Source organism: Notamacropus eugenii, chromosome 5, assembly GCF_028372415.1.
Source record: "Notamacropus eugenii isolate mMacEug1 chromosome 5, mMacEug1.pri_v2, whole genome shotgun sequence".
In the NCBI taxonomy this organism is placed as follows: Eukaryota; Metazoa; Chordata; class Mammalia; order Diprotodontia; family Macropodidae; genus Notamacropus; species Notamacropus eugenii.
In genome coordinates, this window is record NC_092876.1 from 375,807,381 (window position 1) to 375,826,170 (window position 18,790).

At 38.5% G+C, this 18,790-nt stretch overlaps 1 protein-coding gene across 1 annotated transcript in view; it reads left to right on the forward strand.

Moving 5' to 3' along the window:
* GLRA2 (glycine receptor alpha 2) overlaps positions 1 to 18,790 on the forward strand; it is a 296,188-nt gene that overhangs the window by 217,743 nt on the left and 59,655 nt on the right. The window contains exon 9 of the mRNA XM_072617038.1: positions 18,317 to 18,466. Within this exon, the coding sequence (XP_072473139.1) occupies positions 18,317 to 18,466 (150 nt within the window). The remainder of the gene's footprint in view (positions 1 to 18,316; positions 18,467 to 18,790) is intronic.

Genomic DNA, 18,790 nt, shown 5'->3' on the forward strand with positions numbered 1-18,790 from the left:
CTTTTTTTGATTATGACTTTTAGATAGTCTGATAATTTTTAAATTGTCTCTCCTGGATCTATTTCCCAGGTCAGTTCTTTTTTGAATGAGATATTTCACATTGTTTGCTATTTTTTCATTCTTTTGCTTTTGTTTTATAATTTCTTGATTTTTCATAAAGTCATTAGTTTCCATCTGCTCCATTCTAATTTTCAAGGAATTATTTTCTTCAATGAGCTTTTGGACCTCTTTCCATTTGGTCAATTCTGCTTTTGAAGGCATTCTTCTCCTCCCTGGCTTTTTGAATCTCTTTTACTATTTGAATTAGTTTATTTTTAAGGTGTTATTTTCTTCAGCATTTTTTGGGTCCCCTTTAGCAAACAGTTGACTCATTTTTCATGATTTTCTTATATTGCTCTCATTTCTCTTCTCAATGTTTCCTCTTCCTCCCTTACTTGATTTTCAAAATCCTTTTTGAACTCTTCCATGGCCTGAGATCAATTCACATTTTTCCTGGAGGCTTTGGATATAGGAATTTTGACTTTGTTGTCTCCTTCTGGTTATATGTTTTGATATGTTGGTGACAACAGCAAAATAAGATTCCATAGTCTGATTTTTTTTTCCTGTTTTCACTCATTTTCCCAGGCAATAACTTGACTTCTGAGCTCTTTGTCACAGTAGTTCTCTGTTTCCAGTGGGGACAGAAAGGTATACTGCTAGTCATCCAATCTCCCCACAATCTGTGGGCCTAGAGCTCCAGACATAGTTGCTGCTGCTGTCCCTGCTGCTGCTGCAGCTGCTGTGAGCTCCTACTCCACAGGCTCCTCTGCCCCCTCTGCTGCCCTGGGGCTGGGCCAAGATCATTCTACTCTCTCACACAGTTCCAACAGGTTTTTTTCTACTGACCTTCCCATTTGTCCTCAGCATTTGGGGTTCTGAAACCTGGAAACCACCACAGATGCCAGTCATTCAGTCCCCCAGAGACCTGCTCAGGTCCTGTCTGTGCTAGTGCTCTCAGCCCAGCACGACCAATGTTTCCATCAACCTATCATGCTATCTTGAACTGGAGATTTGCTTCACTCCATCATTCTGTGGGTTCTGCAGCTCCACAATTTGTTTAGAGTCATTTTTAGAGGTATGTGGCTGAGTTGGGGGGGAGAGCTCTAGCAAGTCTCTGCTTTTACTCCTCTATCTTGACTCCTCCCCAACAAATGACATTTTTATAAGTTTATATGTACTAGTTGAAATTCTACAACCACCCAGTGAAGTAGGTACTAGAGAAATTATTATGTCCATTTTACACATGAGGAAACTGAGGCTTAGAGTGAAGAGGTGGCTTACCTACAGCTACATAGCTATTGAGCCTCAGTGGTAGGGATTTGAGCTCAGATTTACTTGACTCCCAGTCTCACCCTACACACTATATCAGACTTTCACTTATAAAACACTTTTGCATTCATATCTCATGCTGTCTCATTTGCTCTTTACCATACCTCTATGAGTTAAGTATGAAAAGAGAGAAACTCAGAATTTCTAGAAAGGGAGTTATTTTCATTCCATGGAGGTTTTCCTTCCTCACTATCTTAAGATCACTAATGTCTAGTGTATAGTGTCTATATCTATGTCTAGTGTGTAGCTTTTGTGGCTCATTAAGGTCACTACCACTAACTTGAGCCCATAGCCTTTGTGTAGTCTAGAGTAGGGAAAATCTGAACTCAGAGAGTAAGGGACATTATTAGCCTGCACTCTCCACACTTCACCCTAGAAAATATGAGAAAAGAATAATTCCCTTGAGTAGCAAAACAAGAATGAATTTCCCACCTCTACCTTGCTACCTTCCTGATATGTCTTGGACATAGAAATAGGAGATCCCTGTCCCCTACCCTACCAATGGAAAAGGTAGGAATCTCCTTTGTCCTCTTCTGTTCCTGGAAATGAGGGAATGGGAACTTGAGGTCCCAAGGACTCACACACTATGATTCTTGAGAATATGCCTCAAGGATTGAGTTTGTTGAATAGCTTCCAAGTTAAAGTAAGAAAACAAACCAGGAATTTCCTTTTCCTCTTACCCTGACCCTTGAAATGTGTCTCAGATGATTAAAGATAGGGAGGCAGTGATATCTGGATTGGATTTGGGGGAACCACACTAATGGGTGGAATAAAAAAATCTATTGGAAGACACTAAGACTGTTTTCTATCCTTGAAAGCTTATCTCTTTTTATTGCAGTCTATGTGGAGGTGGGTGAAAGAACTGCTATTTCCAATTCTTCCCCAACTCCCACTCTTATACCTCATTACAAATCAAATTGTGGTATTAAGTTATAAATGTTATGCATGAATAATCAGCCTTACTCATCACACAGGGGAGGAAGAAATGAGAGATAGCTATAGCTTTGCACAGGGGACCTTAGTCAAGGACTGAATCCTCTGCATTCTCCAGCTCTACTCTTTCAATCTACCTCACAGTGGCTTTAAACAGTGGCATGATGTACTCTTCACTAATGACACGCCATCTATTTTGTTTAATCATTTTTCAATCATATCTGATTCTTTGTGATCCCATTTGGGGTTTTCTTGGCAAAGATACAGGAGTGGTTTGCCATTTCCTTCTCCAGCTCATTTTACAGATAAGAAAACTGAGGTAAGTAAACAGGGCTAAGTGACTTGCCTAGGGCCACACAGCTAGTAAGTAGGGTCAGATTTGAACTCAGGAAGAGGAGTCTTCCTGACTCCAGGCCCAGCATTCTATCTATCATGCCACCTAGCTACCCTACCATCTATACCTGATGCTCTTTGAAGCTGTTTTATTACAATGATTGTCCCAAAATGTTGGCATTCTCTTGCGTCATCTCCTTTCATACTCTTTCCATCTATGCCCATTTAAGAAATAATTAGCTATTGACAGCTGGTCACAAAAGTCTCATTGTGTGGTCAGGGAATTGGATCAGGATTCAGCAACCTATGACATATAAACCAAAGGTAAAATATGAGATGATTTTTATTGTCACAGAGGCCAGATTTGGAGAAATAGATTATGCAGTCATATGTCTGACCACACTGTCTACTCCTTTCAAATGACTGTTCATTGCCACTGTTTAAAGCCATCCTTATTGCTTGCAACATGACTGGCCTTTTTCCTTTTCCAATCACACATTACCTGTGGGCTGTAACACTTGTAAGTGTTGCAAACAGATTAAAAATGTAATTGGGAAATATTTCAAGGAATAAATAAAAATACAATAGAACATATGTGTAATTAACATGTGATTTTCTAAGTCAATATGTAGCCTGCAGTGATCCTTATGTTTATACCAGTTTAGTGGTTCCATTTCTATTTGAGTTAGACACCATTTCTTAAGCATATCATTACTGGAAACATACTGCCATGTATGTTTGTGTCTACTATGTATCTTTGTGTCTACTATGTATCTTTCCATTTGGGTCTACTATACATCTTTCCATTTCCCTTTAAGTGACCAATAACAGTGACCAGACTGTGGCATCCTGAGATTTGCAAACAGCATCATAGAAGAACATTTTCTTTAAGGATGGATCTTTGCATGAGACGATAACAGTTGGGAATTGTTAAAATCACTGAATGATTTCCCAGATGCCATCCAGTCTTCATTCAATTTCCAATTCTAGGTCCGCCTCATTATTGATACATATGTGTGTGATGAAAATTCACTGAATCTATCTATCTACATATATATATGTATGTATATGTATACATATATATTAAATATATTTACATATATATTCATTGGAATTGCCATCCAACTGCAAGTTATAGGTATGGACACTCTCATCTTGTTAAATTGTTCCTCTATAAATTATTAGATCTTTTTTAAAGAATCATGAATCCCAGTGATGAGGCCCTGTAATTTTCTGAGACTCTATATAATCATTAATATATTGAACGCATGTTTATTGAGCACCTACTATGTGTAATCAGAACAATATCATCCACAAATAAGTGTTATCTGGAGGACTTCATCATTTATAGAGATTTTCTATTAGATCTCAACTTCATGGAAGACATCTTCCATGACGGTTGTCATTTCTTATGAAGTGGTGACTAGATATGATAGGTATGTATGTGGGCATATGAAATGAGGGAGTAAAAGTGCCTCCCTTCCCACCTGACTGACCCACCTTTGGCAGAATTCACATCCCCCTGTTCTATTCCTCATCTGATATTATTGATCAAAGAGTAATTGAATGGAGGGTTCTTTTGGTTTGTTTATCATAACTGCATTTATCAAGGCAATTTCCTATGATCCTGAGATATACATGAGAGGCTTTGTGTTGAAGGAAATTCTTTACAGATGTGCTTTGTTGCACTGAGTCAAAAGCTTTTTTTAAAATGGCAAACTATAAATGTAGCAAAATATTTTATTTTCTATACCTTTCAGTCAGTTGTGTGGTTGCCAAGATGTGGTCTTCTCTTGCGAATTGTTTATGTAAGCCTGCTTCTTCATTTCATATATTTTTATTGAACATATCTTTATTATGCTTATAAATCATTCTCATAAAAATTTTATTAAAATTAAGAAGTAGAGGTCAGGTGCTACTCATGTTCTCTTAGGTGGCTTTTTTGGTTATTAATATCATTCAGAATTTTTCCCATTCTCTTGGTATTTCTCCTCTCTAGGATACCTGGGGGAGGAGGTGGGGAACCCTCAATGTTTTTAATATAATATCACTTCTAATTAGATGTTCTTCAATACAGACTTTATTTGGTCCAACCATTCTTCCTAACCTCACCTTCCTAACTGGCCATTACATGTTTTTTGTAGCTAGGTATCACAATGAAAAGAGGATTGGCCCTGGAGCCAGGAGGACCTGAATTCAAATCTAATCTCAGATGCTTTCCCTGGACAAGTTGCTTAACCTCTATATTCCTCAGTTTCTTCAACTTGAAAATGGGGATCACAATAGCATCTACCTTCTAGGGCAGTTGTGAAGATCAAAGGAGTTAATGTTTATAAAGCACTTACCACAGTGTCTGACACATAGAAATGCTAAAAATATCTGTTTCCTTCCTTCAACTGGGGACTAAAGTGGTAGGGTCCCAGTGTTATCACATTTCTATCACTGATGATGAGAATTGTGTTCATCCTTTGCTGAAGAAGACCATGCCATCAGAGAAATGATGACATGACTTGCACTGGATTTTGTTTTTGAGTGAGGGAGAGCTGTGCAAGGTCACCAGCCTCACTTCTCCCCCAGAGTCATCTGAATCCAGTGACCAGATATTCATCAGGATGACTGGAGATTACCCAGGATGCACTGGGAGACCTTGAGCCCTTTAGGTCAAGGTCTTTTCAGGTACTCACTTAGGATGAGGCAACGTCCATTCATTGAATAGGCTTGTTTAAGAAGTAGCCAGGGCATGGCCCCTTTAATGAGGTCAAGAAAAAGAAAGACATCAGTCTGGGTGGGAAACAGTAACAGTTACAAATGATAATCACTCTAAAGCTAGGAGGGTCAAGAGGAGTCCTTAGGTAGGGGTCCACTGGTATCCCAGTTTCAGGGTGCAGTAGGTTTAAGGTTTTGGGAGAGGACAGGACAGGGCAGAACAGGAGAACGGGAAGGGAAGGGAAGGGAAGGAAGGGGAGGGGAGGGGAAGAGAAGGGAGGGAAGGCAAGGGAAGGGAAAAGGGCCAATAAAACCCAAAAGATGCCCAGTTGACTTGGATTGATGAGAATAAATCATTAAGGGACTTCCTGTCAGTTTCATGGGTTAAATGATCATTTCTATATAGAAGAATCCCAGATCTTTCCCTAGGCTCTCATCTGAATTTAGTGTCACATCATCAACTGTATATTAGTCATTTTAAACTTGATGTTCTACAGATATTCAAACTCAACATACCTAAAGGTGAACTCATTTTTTCTCCCCAAACTCATCACTGTTGTAAACTTCCTTATTTCTGTTATAGGCATCACTGTCTTCTCAGTCTCACAAGCTTTCACTTGGTCTTCATGCTTCTATGCCCCATATATCAAATAAGTAGCCCAGTCTTATCATTTCTACCACCATGTCTCTTGCATCCATACCAATCCCCAAACTGAAAAATTTTCCTAAAGTACAGGTTGCCCTCTTACTCAAAGACCTCCCGTGGTTCCCTAGTTCTTCTAAGATAAAATATAAACTTTTTTAGTTGGATTTGAAGACATTTCACAACTTGTCTGGAGCCTACCTTTTCAACTTCATTATGTATCACTTCCCTTCCCACATTCTGTGATATGTCCCAGCTTGCCTTCTTTTTGTTTCCTCACACATGACTTTCCCTCATTCATTTCCAAATATTTGCTTTGGCTGACCCCATGCCTAGAATATATTCTCTTTTTATGTCTTTATCACAGATCCATTCCTTGTTTCAAGACACAAATTTAAGTACCCATTAATTGGAGAACAGCTAAACAAATTACGACAAGTTGATGCAATTGACTATGATTGTATCATAAGAAATGAAAGAAACCTGAGAAGACTTGAGTGAATGGATAGAGAGAAGTGAGCAGAACCAAGACAACAATTCATACAATAAAAACAATACTATAAAAAGCAAACTTTGAAAGCTATAAAAACTCTGAGCATTTCAATGACCAATCATGACTCTAGATGACCAGTGATGAAGTTTGCTTCCTACCTCCTGATAATGGATTCAGACTTCATAATGAGACATACATTTGTGGGGGGGGGGGGGGGAGAGGGGGTGGAATATGAATAATGAAGGGAATTATTTTACCTGACTATGCATATTTGTTAGGAGGGTTTTGTTTTTCTTTCAGCATTTTCAAAAAAAATCAATTTTCATTCACTGGAAAAAAAGCTTAATTAAAAAAAGACACAACCCAAGCACTTTCTGCAATACAAAGTCTTTTCTCATCTCCTTTACCACCATCAATACCTAATAGTGCACTCCTTCCCTAGTCTAGTTTATGTTTATTGTATTTATTCTGTATGTCTTTATGTAAGTACATATTGTCTCTCCCACTAGAATATAAGCTTTTTGAGGTCACAGACTATTTAAATTTTATCTTTACATCACTAGTACCTAGTCTAATGTGTACCACACAGTTGTAGGCAATTATTAACTGCTGGTGTAGCACATTTGGGTCTCATGTCAAACTTTTTGTAGATTTGTTATCAATATCATTACTTAAGAGGTGGTGTTATACTTCCCTGAAATATTTGGTTTTTTATGAATGGATTTATATTAGCCATGTTACAAAATAAAACACAAAGAAAATAAAACAACAAAAATAAAGTAGAAAAAAGTATGCTTCGCTAGGAGACAGGTGTGGTAAACAGTGTCTAACTCTTTTGGGAGGAACGTAATAAGAAACAGTCCCCAGACTTAGAAATTAGGAGGTCCTTGGCCTCTCTCTTATTTCAATTTCACATTTTATTTCAAATCACAATTATTTATGTCCTTGAATTACTTATCATCCTTGTAGACTGTTTGCTTATGAAGAAAGGGAAAGTTTCGTTCTTTGGATTCCCAGAGCACCACACAAGCATCCCGTATAAAGCAGGTTCTTAATAAATGCTTGTTGAATGAATGAAAGATTAAAAGTTAATACAGTAAAAAATCACAAAAATTCAGTTTTACATAGGCCCACGAGCCTTTGAGGACAAGCTAAACCAATCTTTCCATATTGCTGATGGTGTTTTTATAGTAATTTAAAAGAAGTAAGTGACAAAATGTAAACTTAAGACCTGGATTCTAAATCCTAGTTCTATCAATAACATGCCTTGGGAATCTTGACCAATCTTTAAGCAAATAACTTCTTATTGGCAAAATAAGAAGAGACAGAAAATAGTCTACAAATGTCTAATATCTATTTAGTGCTCTACAGAGTATAGGCAGATAACACTATTTCAGTTTTCTGCTCCACCTGATAGAAGCAAGGCACTGGCATCTGTGTCTGAATCTGAATGATAACAAAAGCTAATTTAAAATTATCAACCTTTTAAATAGGTGAGAATTACATTGGACTGTGGCACAGCAAGGTAAACTTTAATTCTAGATTAGAAATAGGCTTGAGGGGAAGAGCCAAGATAGCAGAGTAGAAAGATACACATATGCTAGCTCCTAACCTACAGCCCATAAAATACCTGTAAAGAAGAACTCCCAACAAATTCTGGAGCAGCAGAAGCCACGTAACAACGGAGTGGAGGAGATTTCCGATCCAGAGAGACCTGAAAAACTGACATGAAAGGTCTATCACATACCAGATATGGAGCAAAGCCCAACCTTGCCTTGGCCACGCTACCCTACAGGTCCCTCCACCCACAGGTGCCAAAGATCAGTGAGAGGGTCTTTTTGGCTGGCCGAGAGGAGAGCAGGGTGTCCCCATAACTCAGGCCCCCTCAGGAGGCAGCAGCTGAGGCAACAGCAGACAGGGGCTCCCAAAGCAGGCAGGAGCTCAGATCCATTGTTGAAGGTCTCCTTGTAAACCCCCTGAGGGAACTGAGCCCAGGAGGCAGCCCTGCCCCCACCTGAGCACCTGAACTTAATCTCACACTGAATAGCAGCCCTGCCCCCGCCCAAAGCCCTGAGGCTGGGAAGCAGCATTTGAATCTCAGACCCCAAGCCCTGCCTGGGAGGATCTGGAGGCCAGATGGGTGTGGAGAGGAAACTCAGAAGTCAAGTAACTGGCTAGGAAAATTCCCAGCAAAGGGGGGGGGGGGGGTAGGAAATAAGACCATAGATGGTTACTTTCTTGGTGAACAGATATCTCCTCCCATCCTTTCAGATGAGGAGGAACAATGCTTAGCATCAGGGAAAGACATAGAAGTCAAGGCTTCTGTATCCCAAACATCCAAAATAAATATTCAATGGGCTCAGGCCATGGAAGAGCTCAAAAACGATTTTGAAAATCAAGTTAGAGAGGTGGAGGAAAAACTGGGAAGAGAAATGAGAGAGATGCAAGAAAAGCATGAAAAGCAGGTCAACATCTTGCTAAAGGAGACCCAAAAAAATGCTGAAGAAAATAACACCTTGAAAGATAGGCTAACTCAAATGGCAAAAGAGGCTGAAAAAGCCAATGAGGAGAGGAATGCTTTCAAAAGCAGAATTAGCCAAATGGAAAAGGAGATTCAAAAGCTCACTGAAGAAAATAGTTCTTTCAAAATTAGAATGGAACAGATGGAGGCTAATGACTTTATAAGAAACCAAGAAATCACAAAACAAAGCCAAAAGAATGAAAAAATGGAAGATAATGTGAAATATCTCATTGGAAAAACAACTGACCTGGAAAATAGATCCAGGAGAGACAATTTAAAAATTATGGGACTATCTGAAAGCCATGATCAAAAAAAAGAGCCTAGACATCATCTTGCATGAAATTGTCAAGGAAAACTGCCCTGAGATTCTAGAAACAGAGGGCAAAATAAGTATTCAAGGAATCCACCAATCACCTCCTGAAAGAGATCCAAAAAGAGAAACTCCTAGGAACATTGTGGCCAAATTCCAGAGTTCCCTGGTCAAGGAGAAAATATTGCAAGCAGCTAGAAAGAAACAATTCAAGTATTGTGGAAATACAATCAGGATAACACAAGATCTAGCAGGTTCTACATTAAAGGATCGAAGGGTGTGGAATAGAATATTCCAGAAGTCAAAGGAACTAGGACTAAAACCAAGAATCATCTACCCAGCAAAACTGAGTATAATACTTCAGGGGAAAAAAATGGTCTTTCAATGAAATAGAGGACTTTCAAGCATTCTTGATGAAAAGACCAGAGCTGAAAAGAATATTTGACTTTCAAACACAAGAATGAAGAGAAGCATGAAAAGATAAGCAGTAAAGAGAAGACATAAGGGACTTACTAAAGTTGAACTGTTTACATTCCTACATGGAAAGACAGTATTTGTAACTCTTGAAATTTTTCAGTATCTGGGTAGTTGGTGGAATTACACATACACAGACACACACACATGCACACATGTACACACACACACACACACAGACAGAGAGCACGGAGTGAATTGAGTAGGATGGGATCATATCTTTAAAAAATGAAATTAAGTGGTGAGAGAGAAATATATTGGGAGGAGAAAGGGAGAAATGGAATGGGGCAAATTATCTCTCATAAAACAGGCAAAAGACTTTTCAGTGGAGGGGAAAAGAAGGGAGGTGAGAAAAAAACATGAAGTTTACTCTCATCACATTCCACTAAAGGAAGGAATAAAATGCACACTCATTTTGGTATGAAAACCTATCTTACAGTACAGGAAAGTGGGGGAGAAGGGGATAAGCAGGGTGGGGGGGATGATGGAAGGGAGGGCAATGGGAGGAAGGAGCAATTTGAAGTCAACACTTGGGGAGGGACAGGATCAAAAGAGAGAACAGAAGCAATGGGAGGCAGGATAGGATGGAGGGAAATATAGTTAGTCTTACATAACACGACTATTATGGAAGTCCTTTGCAAAACTACACAGATATGTCCTATATTGAATTGCTTGCCTTCCAAAGGGAATGGGTGGGGAGGGAGAGATGAAGAGAAGCTGGAACTCAAAGTTTTAGGAACAACTGTCGAGTACTGTTCTTGATAGTAGGAAATAAGAGATACAGGTAAAGGGGTATAGAAAGTTATTTGGCCCTACAGGACAAAAGAGAGGATGGAGACAAGGGCAGAGAGGGATGATAGAAGAGAGGGCAGATTTGTGATAGGGGCAATTAGAATGCTTGGTGTTTTGGGGTGGGGGGAGTGGACAAGTGGGGAGAAAATTTGAAACCCAAAATTTTGTGAAAATGAATGTTAAAAGTTAAATAAATGAATGAATGAATAAAAAAGAAATAGGCTTGATTCATATTTGGGATTAGTGAACGTCAACTGAAACACATTGGAACCCATTTAAGTAAAGAAAAAAAGGGGGAAAGGGACCATATGAGTTCTGTTTTGTCTCCATTCTGTCTATGATCAGATCTCCTGAGAGCTTTGCTTCACTTTAGCTGTGAATAGCCTTCCCAATCAATGGTTGTGCAAGGAAAAAAATATGTTCATAGCTTTTATGAGACTGCCTTTTCAGAGCCTGGCCTAAGCCAGGTCTTCCTTTGGGCAGAGGACAGAGTGCTGGACCTGGAATCAGAAAGATTTGAGTTCAAATCAGGCCTCAGACACTTACTAGCTGTGTGACCGTGGGCAAGTCACTTAACTCTGTTTGTCTCAGTTTCCTCAGTTCTAAAATGGGAATAATAACAGCACCTGGGCAGTTAGGTGGCCCAGGGGATAGACCACTAGACCTAAAGGCAATAAGACAGAAGTTCAAGTCAGGCCTTAAACACTAACTTTGTGACTGGACAAGTCACTTAACCTTGTTTTCTCATTTGTAAAATAAACTGAAGAGGGAAATGCAAACCACTCCAGTATTTCTGTCACCAGTTGTCATTTCTACCCTCACAATATGTCTCATATTTGTCCTCTTCTCTCCTTACACAATTTTCACCCTGGCCCTTGTACCCATCATTTCATGGATAGGCTATTGCACCAGTCTGATGACTGTCTTCCTGCCTCAAGTTTCTCCTCCTTCTGGTCTATCATCTATTCAGCTGTCAAAGTGATCTTCCTAAGTAACAGGTCCAACTATGACAATCTCTACTCAAAAAAATTTAGTGGTTTTTCTGTTACCTCTTACATCAGTCCTCTTTTTGGCTTTTAATCCCTTCATTATCTGAGTCCTTCCTACCTTTCCAGTCTTCCTGTACTTATCAGATACTTACTAGTTCTGTGACCCTGGGAAAGTCATTTAACCCTGTTTGCCTCAGTTTCCTCATCTGAAAAACAAGTTGGAGAAGGTAATGGCAAACCACTGCAGTATCTCTGCCAAGAAACCCCAAATGGGGTCAGGAAGGGTTGGACTCAACTGAAAGAACTGAACAACAAATGTACTCAATGATCCAGTTACTCTGTGTCTTTTCATTGGTTGCTTTTCAATGCCTAGAATTCTTTCCCTTTTCACCTTGTTCTCCTGTTATTTCTACCTTCCTTCAAGACTAGGTTCAAATCCCTTCTTCTGAAAGAGACCTTTCTTGTTCTCTCCCCTATCCCTAGCACCTTCCCTCTGATATTACCTCCTTACATTGTATATTCCTTCTATGTACTTAGTTGTTTTTATGTTTGTGTCCCCAAATAGAATGTGAACTCCTGAATGGTAAAGATTGAATTTCACCTGGTACGTAGTTGGCACTTAATAAATGGCCATTGACTAACTGACTGACCTTTCCCTTATCTATTTTTTATTTCCTTCATGTCTAGCAACATTTTGAGCCCTTAGCAAATTCTCCATATACATTTGCTCATTAACTGGCTCTCACGTAGCGAATTCACTCAAAAGTTCCCACACAAAGACAGGTCTCCAGGAAACATCTATAACATCATTAATTGATGCCAAGGAAAGTCAGAGATATTCATATTTATTTTAGTCACAATGCCCAATTTCCAAATCTGTTCAGGGGCCATGGGAATCTGGGTAATGGATTTTTTTCCTGGTTGTCTAAGGATTTGTCTATCTGGCTAAAATAAATCATTTGAAAAGTGAACAATTCAGTCAGATAATTAGCACTAAGCGATAATTTGACTGACTTCTTTTTGACTGGATGACATAGCTAATTGATTGAATGTACTCAATTGAGTGGTTGTTTTAGCACTGCGGGTGGTGGTGAAGAATAAGCATTTATATAGTGAATACTATGTACCAGGCACTGTGCTCAGCACTTTACAAGTATTATCTCATTTGATCCTCACAATCCTGGAAGGTAGTTGCTGTTGTTTGGTCATTCAGTCATGTCGCACTTTCTGTGACCTCATCTGAGGTTTTCTCAGCAAAGATACAGGAGTGGTTTACCATTTTCTTCTCTAGTTTATTTTACAGTTGAGGAAACTGAGGCAAATAGGATTAAGTGACTTGCCCAGGGTCACACAGCTTTTAATTGTTTGAAGCCTGATTTGAACTTATGTCCTATTGACTCCAGATCTGGGACGCTATCCACTGTGCTACCTAAGTACCCTCAGGACAAAGGTTAGGACTAAAGAAATAGATCTAAGAATTGTCTTCATAAAGATGATAAATGAGCCCGTGATAAGATCCCTAGAACTGGTTAGATGACCAAGTGAAATAATAAAGAAAAATAAGAGAAGAGATCTCAGGAAAGAGGCTTTAAGGGATTCGTGATTAGTGGACATGACCTGGGCAATGGTCCAGCAAAGGGAACAAAGAAGGACTGTCTGACAGGAAGCAGAAGAAAGTGGTGTCATGAATACCTTGAAGAAAATATCACAAAGGGGAGGGGAGAAGCGGCAATTGACAATGTCAAAAGCTGTAGAGAGGTCAAGAATCATGAGGACTGAGAAAAGGTCATTAGATCAAGCCATTAAGAGATCTTTGGTAACTTTGGAGAGAGCAGTTTCAGTTAAATGATGATTCTGGAAACCATTGCAGAGGGTTTTGAATGAGAGAAGAGGAAGTAAAAGCACCTTTCTCAAGGTGTTTAGTCACAAAAAGGAGAGATATAAGGCCATTGCTAGTGGGAATGGTCATATAACAAGAGGATTCTTAAGGATGGAGTGTTTGTAGGTAGCAGGGAAGCAGCCAGTATATAGGGAAATAGTGAAGGTGAGAGAAAGTAGGCATGTTAAAGATAATATGCTTTGTGCAGAAAATAGGGAGGAATGTGCAGAGAAAGAATTATGGAGTCTGAATGCAGAGCAGACTATTTTCTTTTGTTGCTTTGCTTTGGTTTTTTTCTTTCTCATGGTTCTTCCCATTTGTTTTCATTTTTCTATACAATATGACTAATGTGAAAATATGTTCAATAGGAATGTATATGTAGAGCTTATATCAGATTGTACACTGTCTTGGAGAGGGGGAAGAAAAAAGGAGGGCGAGAAAATTTAAAACTTAAGGACGTAAATGTTGAAAACTAAAAATAAGCAAATTGACTTAAAAAATAGGATGGAATGGTATCAAGAGTATATGTAAATGGTTTTACCTTGGTGAGAAGAACCATTCATTCATATGAGAGAGGGGTGAAGGAGGAGATAGTGAGGGATATACATCTGAGATAGATAACGAAAGGAAAATAGTGAGTATTTGGTTAATGGCCTCATTTTTTTTTTCAGGGCACTATGAGGCAAGGTCCTTAGATAAGAGGGTGGGGGAAAACTGTGTCATCTTAAGGAGCTATGAAAAGGTTTGGAATAGTTACCGTGGTGAGTGAGATAGTGAATCAGTTATACAGGTACAAAAAGATTGCCTTGCTCCAGTGAGGGCCCAGTTCTAAATCTGTAGTAGACCCAGTTGGTACAGTTTCATGAATTTCTTTTCCCCTTCTCCATTCAGTAGCACATGAATAGAAGCAATGGCAATTGACAGTAGGAGTAATTCAAGGTTGAGGCTTGGTAAGCCTTGATTGACAATAGGATGTTAGGACAAAGGACAATTTGCAAAGGATAGTTGAGAGTTGAATTTCTTCCATAAGAGGCTGAGGCAGAGAAAGAAAGAAGTACAGTCAGGGCAATAGTAGTGGGCCTCACAAAGCACTGAGGGACAAAGGTATTCCAGGTAATAGTAAAGAACAGGGTTAGGAGGGATATGACACAAAGAAAGATGGAATGATAAAAGATTATGGTGTGAAAAGGGAATTTGGTTCATGAACCAAATGGAACACTTCTGGGCAGTGGCAAGATCAAGGAAAAGACCATTCGTTTGTGTAATCAGTCAATCAGTAAATATTTATTATGCACCTACTATGTGGCAAGCACTGTGCTAAGCTCTAAGAATGTAAATATTAAAAAACAAAGCAGTTGCTGCTGTCAAGGAGTTTACAGTTTTACAGGGGAAGACACATCAGAAAAAGGGAGTAGAGTAAAGTACCTGGCAGGATCACTTGAGAGACAAGGGCAAAGGAGTTCAGTATGGTGGGAAACAAAGAGATAAATGGCCTAAGTGCCCTCCGTAAATGGATGTTGTGGAATTCATTGCTCTGCCCTCCAATCTCAGAAAGGTGGAGGGTATTGATAAGGTTTGGAATGATGAGGTTCCTAAGAAGATGATGGAGAAATCTAGGTAGAATGTCAGAGTAGGCCATGAAAATTGAATAGACTGAGGAACAGAGAAGTAGGATTTCCAGATATGAGGGCACAGTATGAGGAAAGACAAACAGTTGAAAGAGTAACATGGCGTAGTGTGGAGACATTAAGTAGATCTGCCTAACTGGAGTGGAGGACTCACTTGAAGAATAAATGGGAAATAAAGTTTCTAAGGAGAGTGTAACCAAATTGTGTTCTTGAATTCCAGGAAGAGGAGTTTAGACTTGATATTAGAGGCAAGAGCATGCCTCTATAGGCTTTTAAAAAGGGAATGACATAATGAAAGTATAGAATAAGGAAGACTTCTGCCAACAAAAGGCAGGTTAACAACTATAGCACCTCCTGCCTAAGATTGTTTGTGAGGATCAAATAAGATAATGTATGCAAAGTACTTTGTAACATTTAAAGTGTCTTATAAATGTCAGCTATTATTATTATTAAAGTACTTTGTAAAGCTTGAAATGCTGTGTAAATGTCAGATATTTTTATGAGAAATGACAGTTAAGTGGATGAGCTCACCGAGACTATGAGTAGAAAGGGAACAGAAAGCGTGTAAAAGAAGAATCAGGAATATGCAATGTCTTGTAAGCTCAAGGATCCAAAGATGTGATCTGGAGATCCTTGAGGATTCCTGAAACCCTTTTAGGTGGATCTGTGAGGTCAAAACTATTTTTATAATAATATTAAGACATCTAATTTCTAGTATAGTAAATATGGTTAAGTGGAATCCACATAAATGAAAGGTCTTTGTAATAATTTTTAAGAGTGTAAAGGGATCATGAGATTAAAAAGTCTGAGAATCACTGATGTAAACAAAAGGCAGAACATTTCAGGAAGAGTGGGAGGAATGTGTTTGAATATTCTCAGCCTTACACTTTGGTGAACAGGTAGCGAATACAAGCATGAGTCAAGGAAAAGGTACATCAATAAATGACCGGCAATGCTAATTTTGTGGGCCACAATAGAATTTCAGAAGGCCTAATGATTGTTGAAAATCACTTACAGGTTAGACTAAGATGGTTCAGGAAGAGGTCACAAAAGATAAGAATTTTTTTTTACAAGAATGTGTTATGGGAGAGTTTGAGCTAAATCCTTCTGGGGATATCCAGCTAGAAGAGGAAAGGTCTTAGCAACACAGAGTTGTAAAAAAAGAGTAGCTATTTTGATTCGGAAAGGCATACACAGGAAGATAATGTAATTGGTGGTAAGGAAATAGATGCCCCTAAAACCCTGATAAATCTACAGGATGAACTGCATATTTAATGTTAGGCCCTTTTATTCTAGGATTAGGTCCACAATTTGGAAACAATTCAATGGCAAAACAAAATGATTAAGAGACAGTGAAGACTTATTTATATAAGACTATAAAAAGAATTAATTATGTGTTTAGCATAATGATGAATAAGGGAGTTTAGAGAAAGGGTTTACAAATATTTGAGAGATATTAACACTAGGCAGGGAGAGGTAGGATTTTGTCAGCTTTATCAGACTTAGTTCTCCTTTCAGATACGTCTTGGGCTTTGACAAACCTCTCATTATTAAGTCTTAAAACATTTAGAGGCCATTTGAATAAGACAAAAGTTTGGGGGCTGTGACTGGTAGAGTGACATCATCCTAGGGAAACAAAGTTGCTACAGAAGATGGGATACAATACAAAACCTAACATCAAGATAAATCATGATTTTGAATGGAAAGAAATATTTTAGGAATACTTACTGTGCAATTTAAAGGGATAAAATGGGTTAATAATGCAGCTATAGATACCTCAAAGATTAGGACATCATGGAAAACAGCAGGATAAAATTAAACTCTGAATTGTAGTTCAATTATGATGAAAACTTAAGTTCAAGAATTGTGCTACAAAATCAGTTAGCTGAGGTTGGGTAGATACTTATGTTTCATAAACAGGCTAGAACTTAAGGTGCTCCAAATACATTCAACCATTTCTTCTTATTGTGATATAACAAATGAAACATATAGTACTTTGTGAATAGAAAGCCCTTCCACATACATTGCCTCTTTTGACCTCATGGAATAGGCAGTAGAAAGTATTATCATCTTCATTTTACAGTTGAGGAAATTATGTTTCAGAGCGATTGAATGACTCTCTACAAGCTTGGATCTTCTTGTGCAGCCTCACAAATTAAATCAGGATTAACTAAGTACATTGGAGTCGAGTCTGTTTCCAAGGAAAATATACCTTAGAAATGCCCCTCCCCCAAAAAACAACAACAAGAAAAATGGATGACTTGTTTAGGCAGGTATGCAGACACTACAGGGTTGGAAAGGCATTGTTTTTTACCTATAAATCTTTGCCTTCCTTGGGTACTGTATATTTTAAACTTTTTCTGAGTTTCCTTTGACTTTTATGGCAAGTGAGTTCATAGGATTATAGATTTAGAGCTGAAAAGAAATTGAGATATCTTTTAGTCCAACCCTCTCAGTTTACAGGTGAAGAAACTGAGTTCCATAAAAGTTAAATGTCTTGTCTGAGGCCATATAGTTTATTCGGGGTAAACCAGATGAATGCTAAAAGATTATTCAGTTTTTCAATGATTCAAGTCGTTTCATTAATCTGGTAAAGTTATAGCTGCTGATTCAATTCAAGCAGATAAACTTATAGTAGGTAACTGTGTTTTTGCGCATTTCTTAAGTGACTACTATGTGACTGGCACATAGTAGGTACTCAGTAAATGCTTGTTGACTGACTACAAAGCACCCAGGGCTAGAAAAGAGAAAAAAATGAATGACACAACCTTTTGTCTTCAAGGAGCTAATACAGAGATATGATGTATATTCCACTAAATTCAATACAAAATAGAAAGTGATAAATTCCTGATAAGAGAGGAATATATAAAATGTTATGAAAGGTTTGAGGAAGGAAAGAGAATTCCTGAACAAGGATGATAAGAGATAGCTTCATGAAGGAGATGGTATTTGAGCTTTGACTGGAAGGATGGGGAGAATTTCTACTGAAAGATGAGTTTGGAGCAGTTTTTAGGCTGACTAACTTCAGCAAGAATTAGGACACATCGCTATTTGGATTTTTAATGTATTTGGGCGTGAAGGAAGGTGAAAGTGGAGGTGTACCTTTCATGACTTTTCCTGGAAATTGACACATTAAACATATGCATTCCTCACTTAAGTTGAGAAACAAAAATTGGTATCCATTCTTAAAGGAAAGGGAAAATGCCTTTGGCTCAGAAGACTATCTATCATTCCTGTCTCGTTTTAGGTGTCCTACGTAAAAGCGATTGACATCTGGATGGCCGTGTGTCTCCTGTTTGTGTTTGCTGCCTTACTGGAATATGCAGCTGTTAACTTTGTTTCAAGGCAACACAAGGAGTTCCTGAGGCTCAGGAGAAGACAAAGGAGGCAAAACAAGGTACAGTAAGGGGTCAATGCAGGTGATGTCAAATGGAAAATTTCCAAATATGCAGATAATTCCCTGCAAAGAAAAAACAATTCTCACTACTATTTCTAAACTGCTCCTGAACCACAGCTAAAGTTATAGTGACCTAGTTTTTCCACATTAGTTAAATCACTGCTGAACATTTCACTTTGTTTCTATAAACACAACTTGGTTCCACTTAACTCATTTTTTTAAAAAATGCTTGAATTCACATATAGTTTTTTTTTTCCACGTGTATAGTCAAATATCTGGGCTTTTAAACTCACCAGTTTGGCCATCATGTATTAGTGGTGTGGG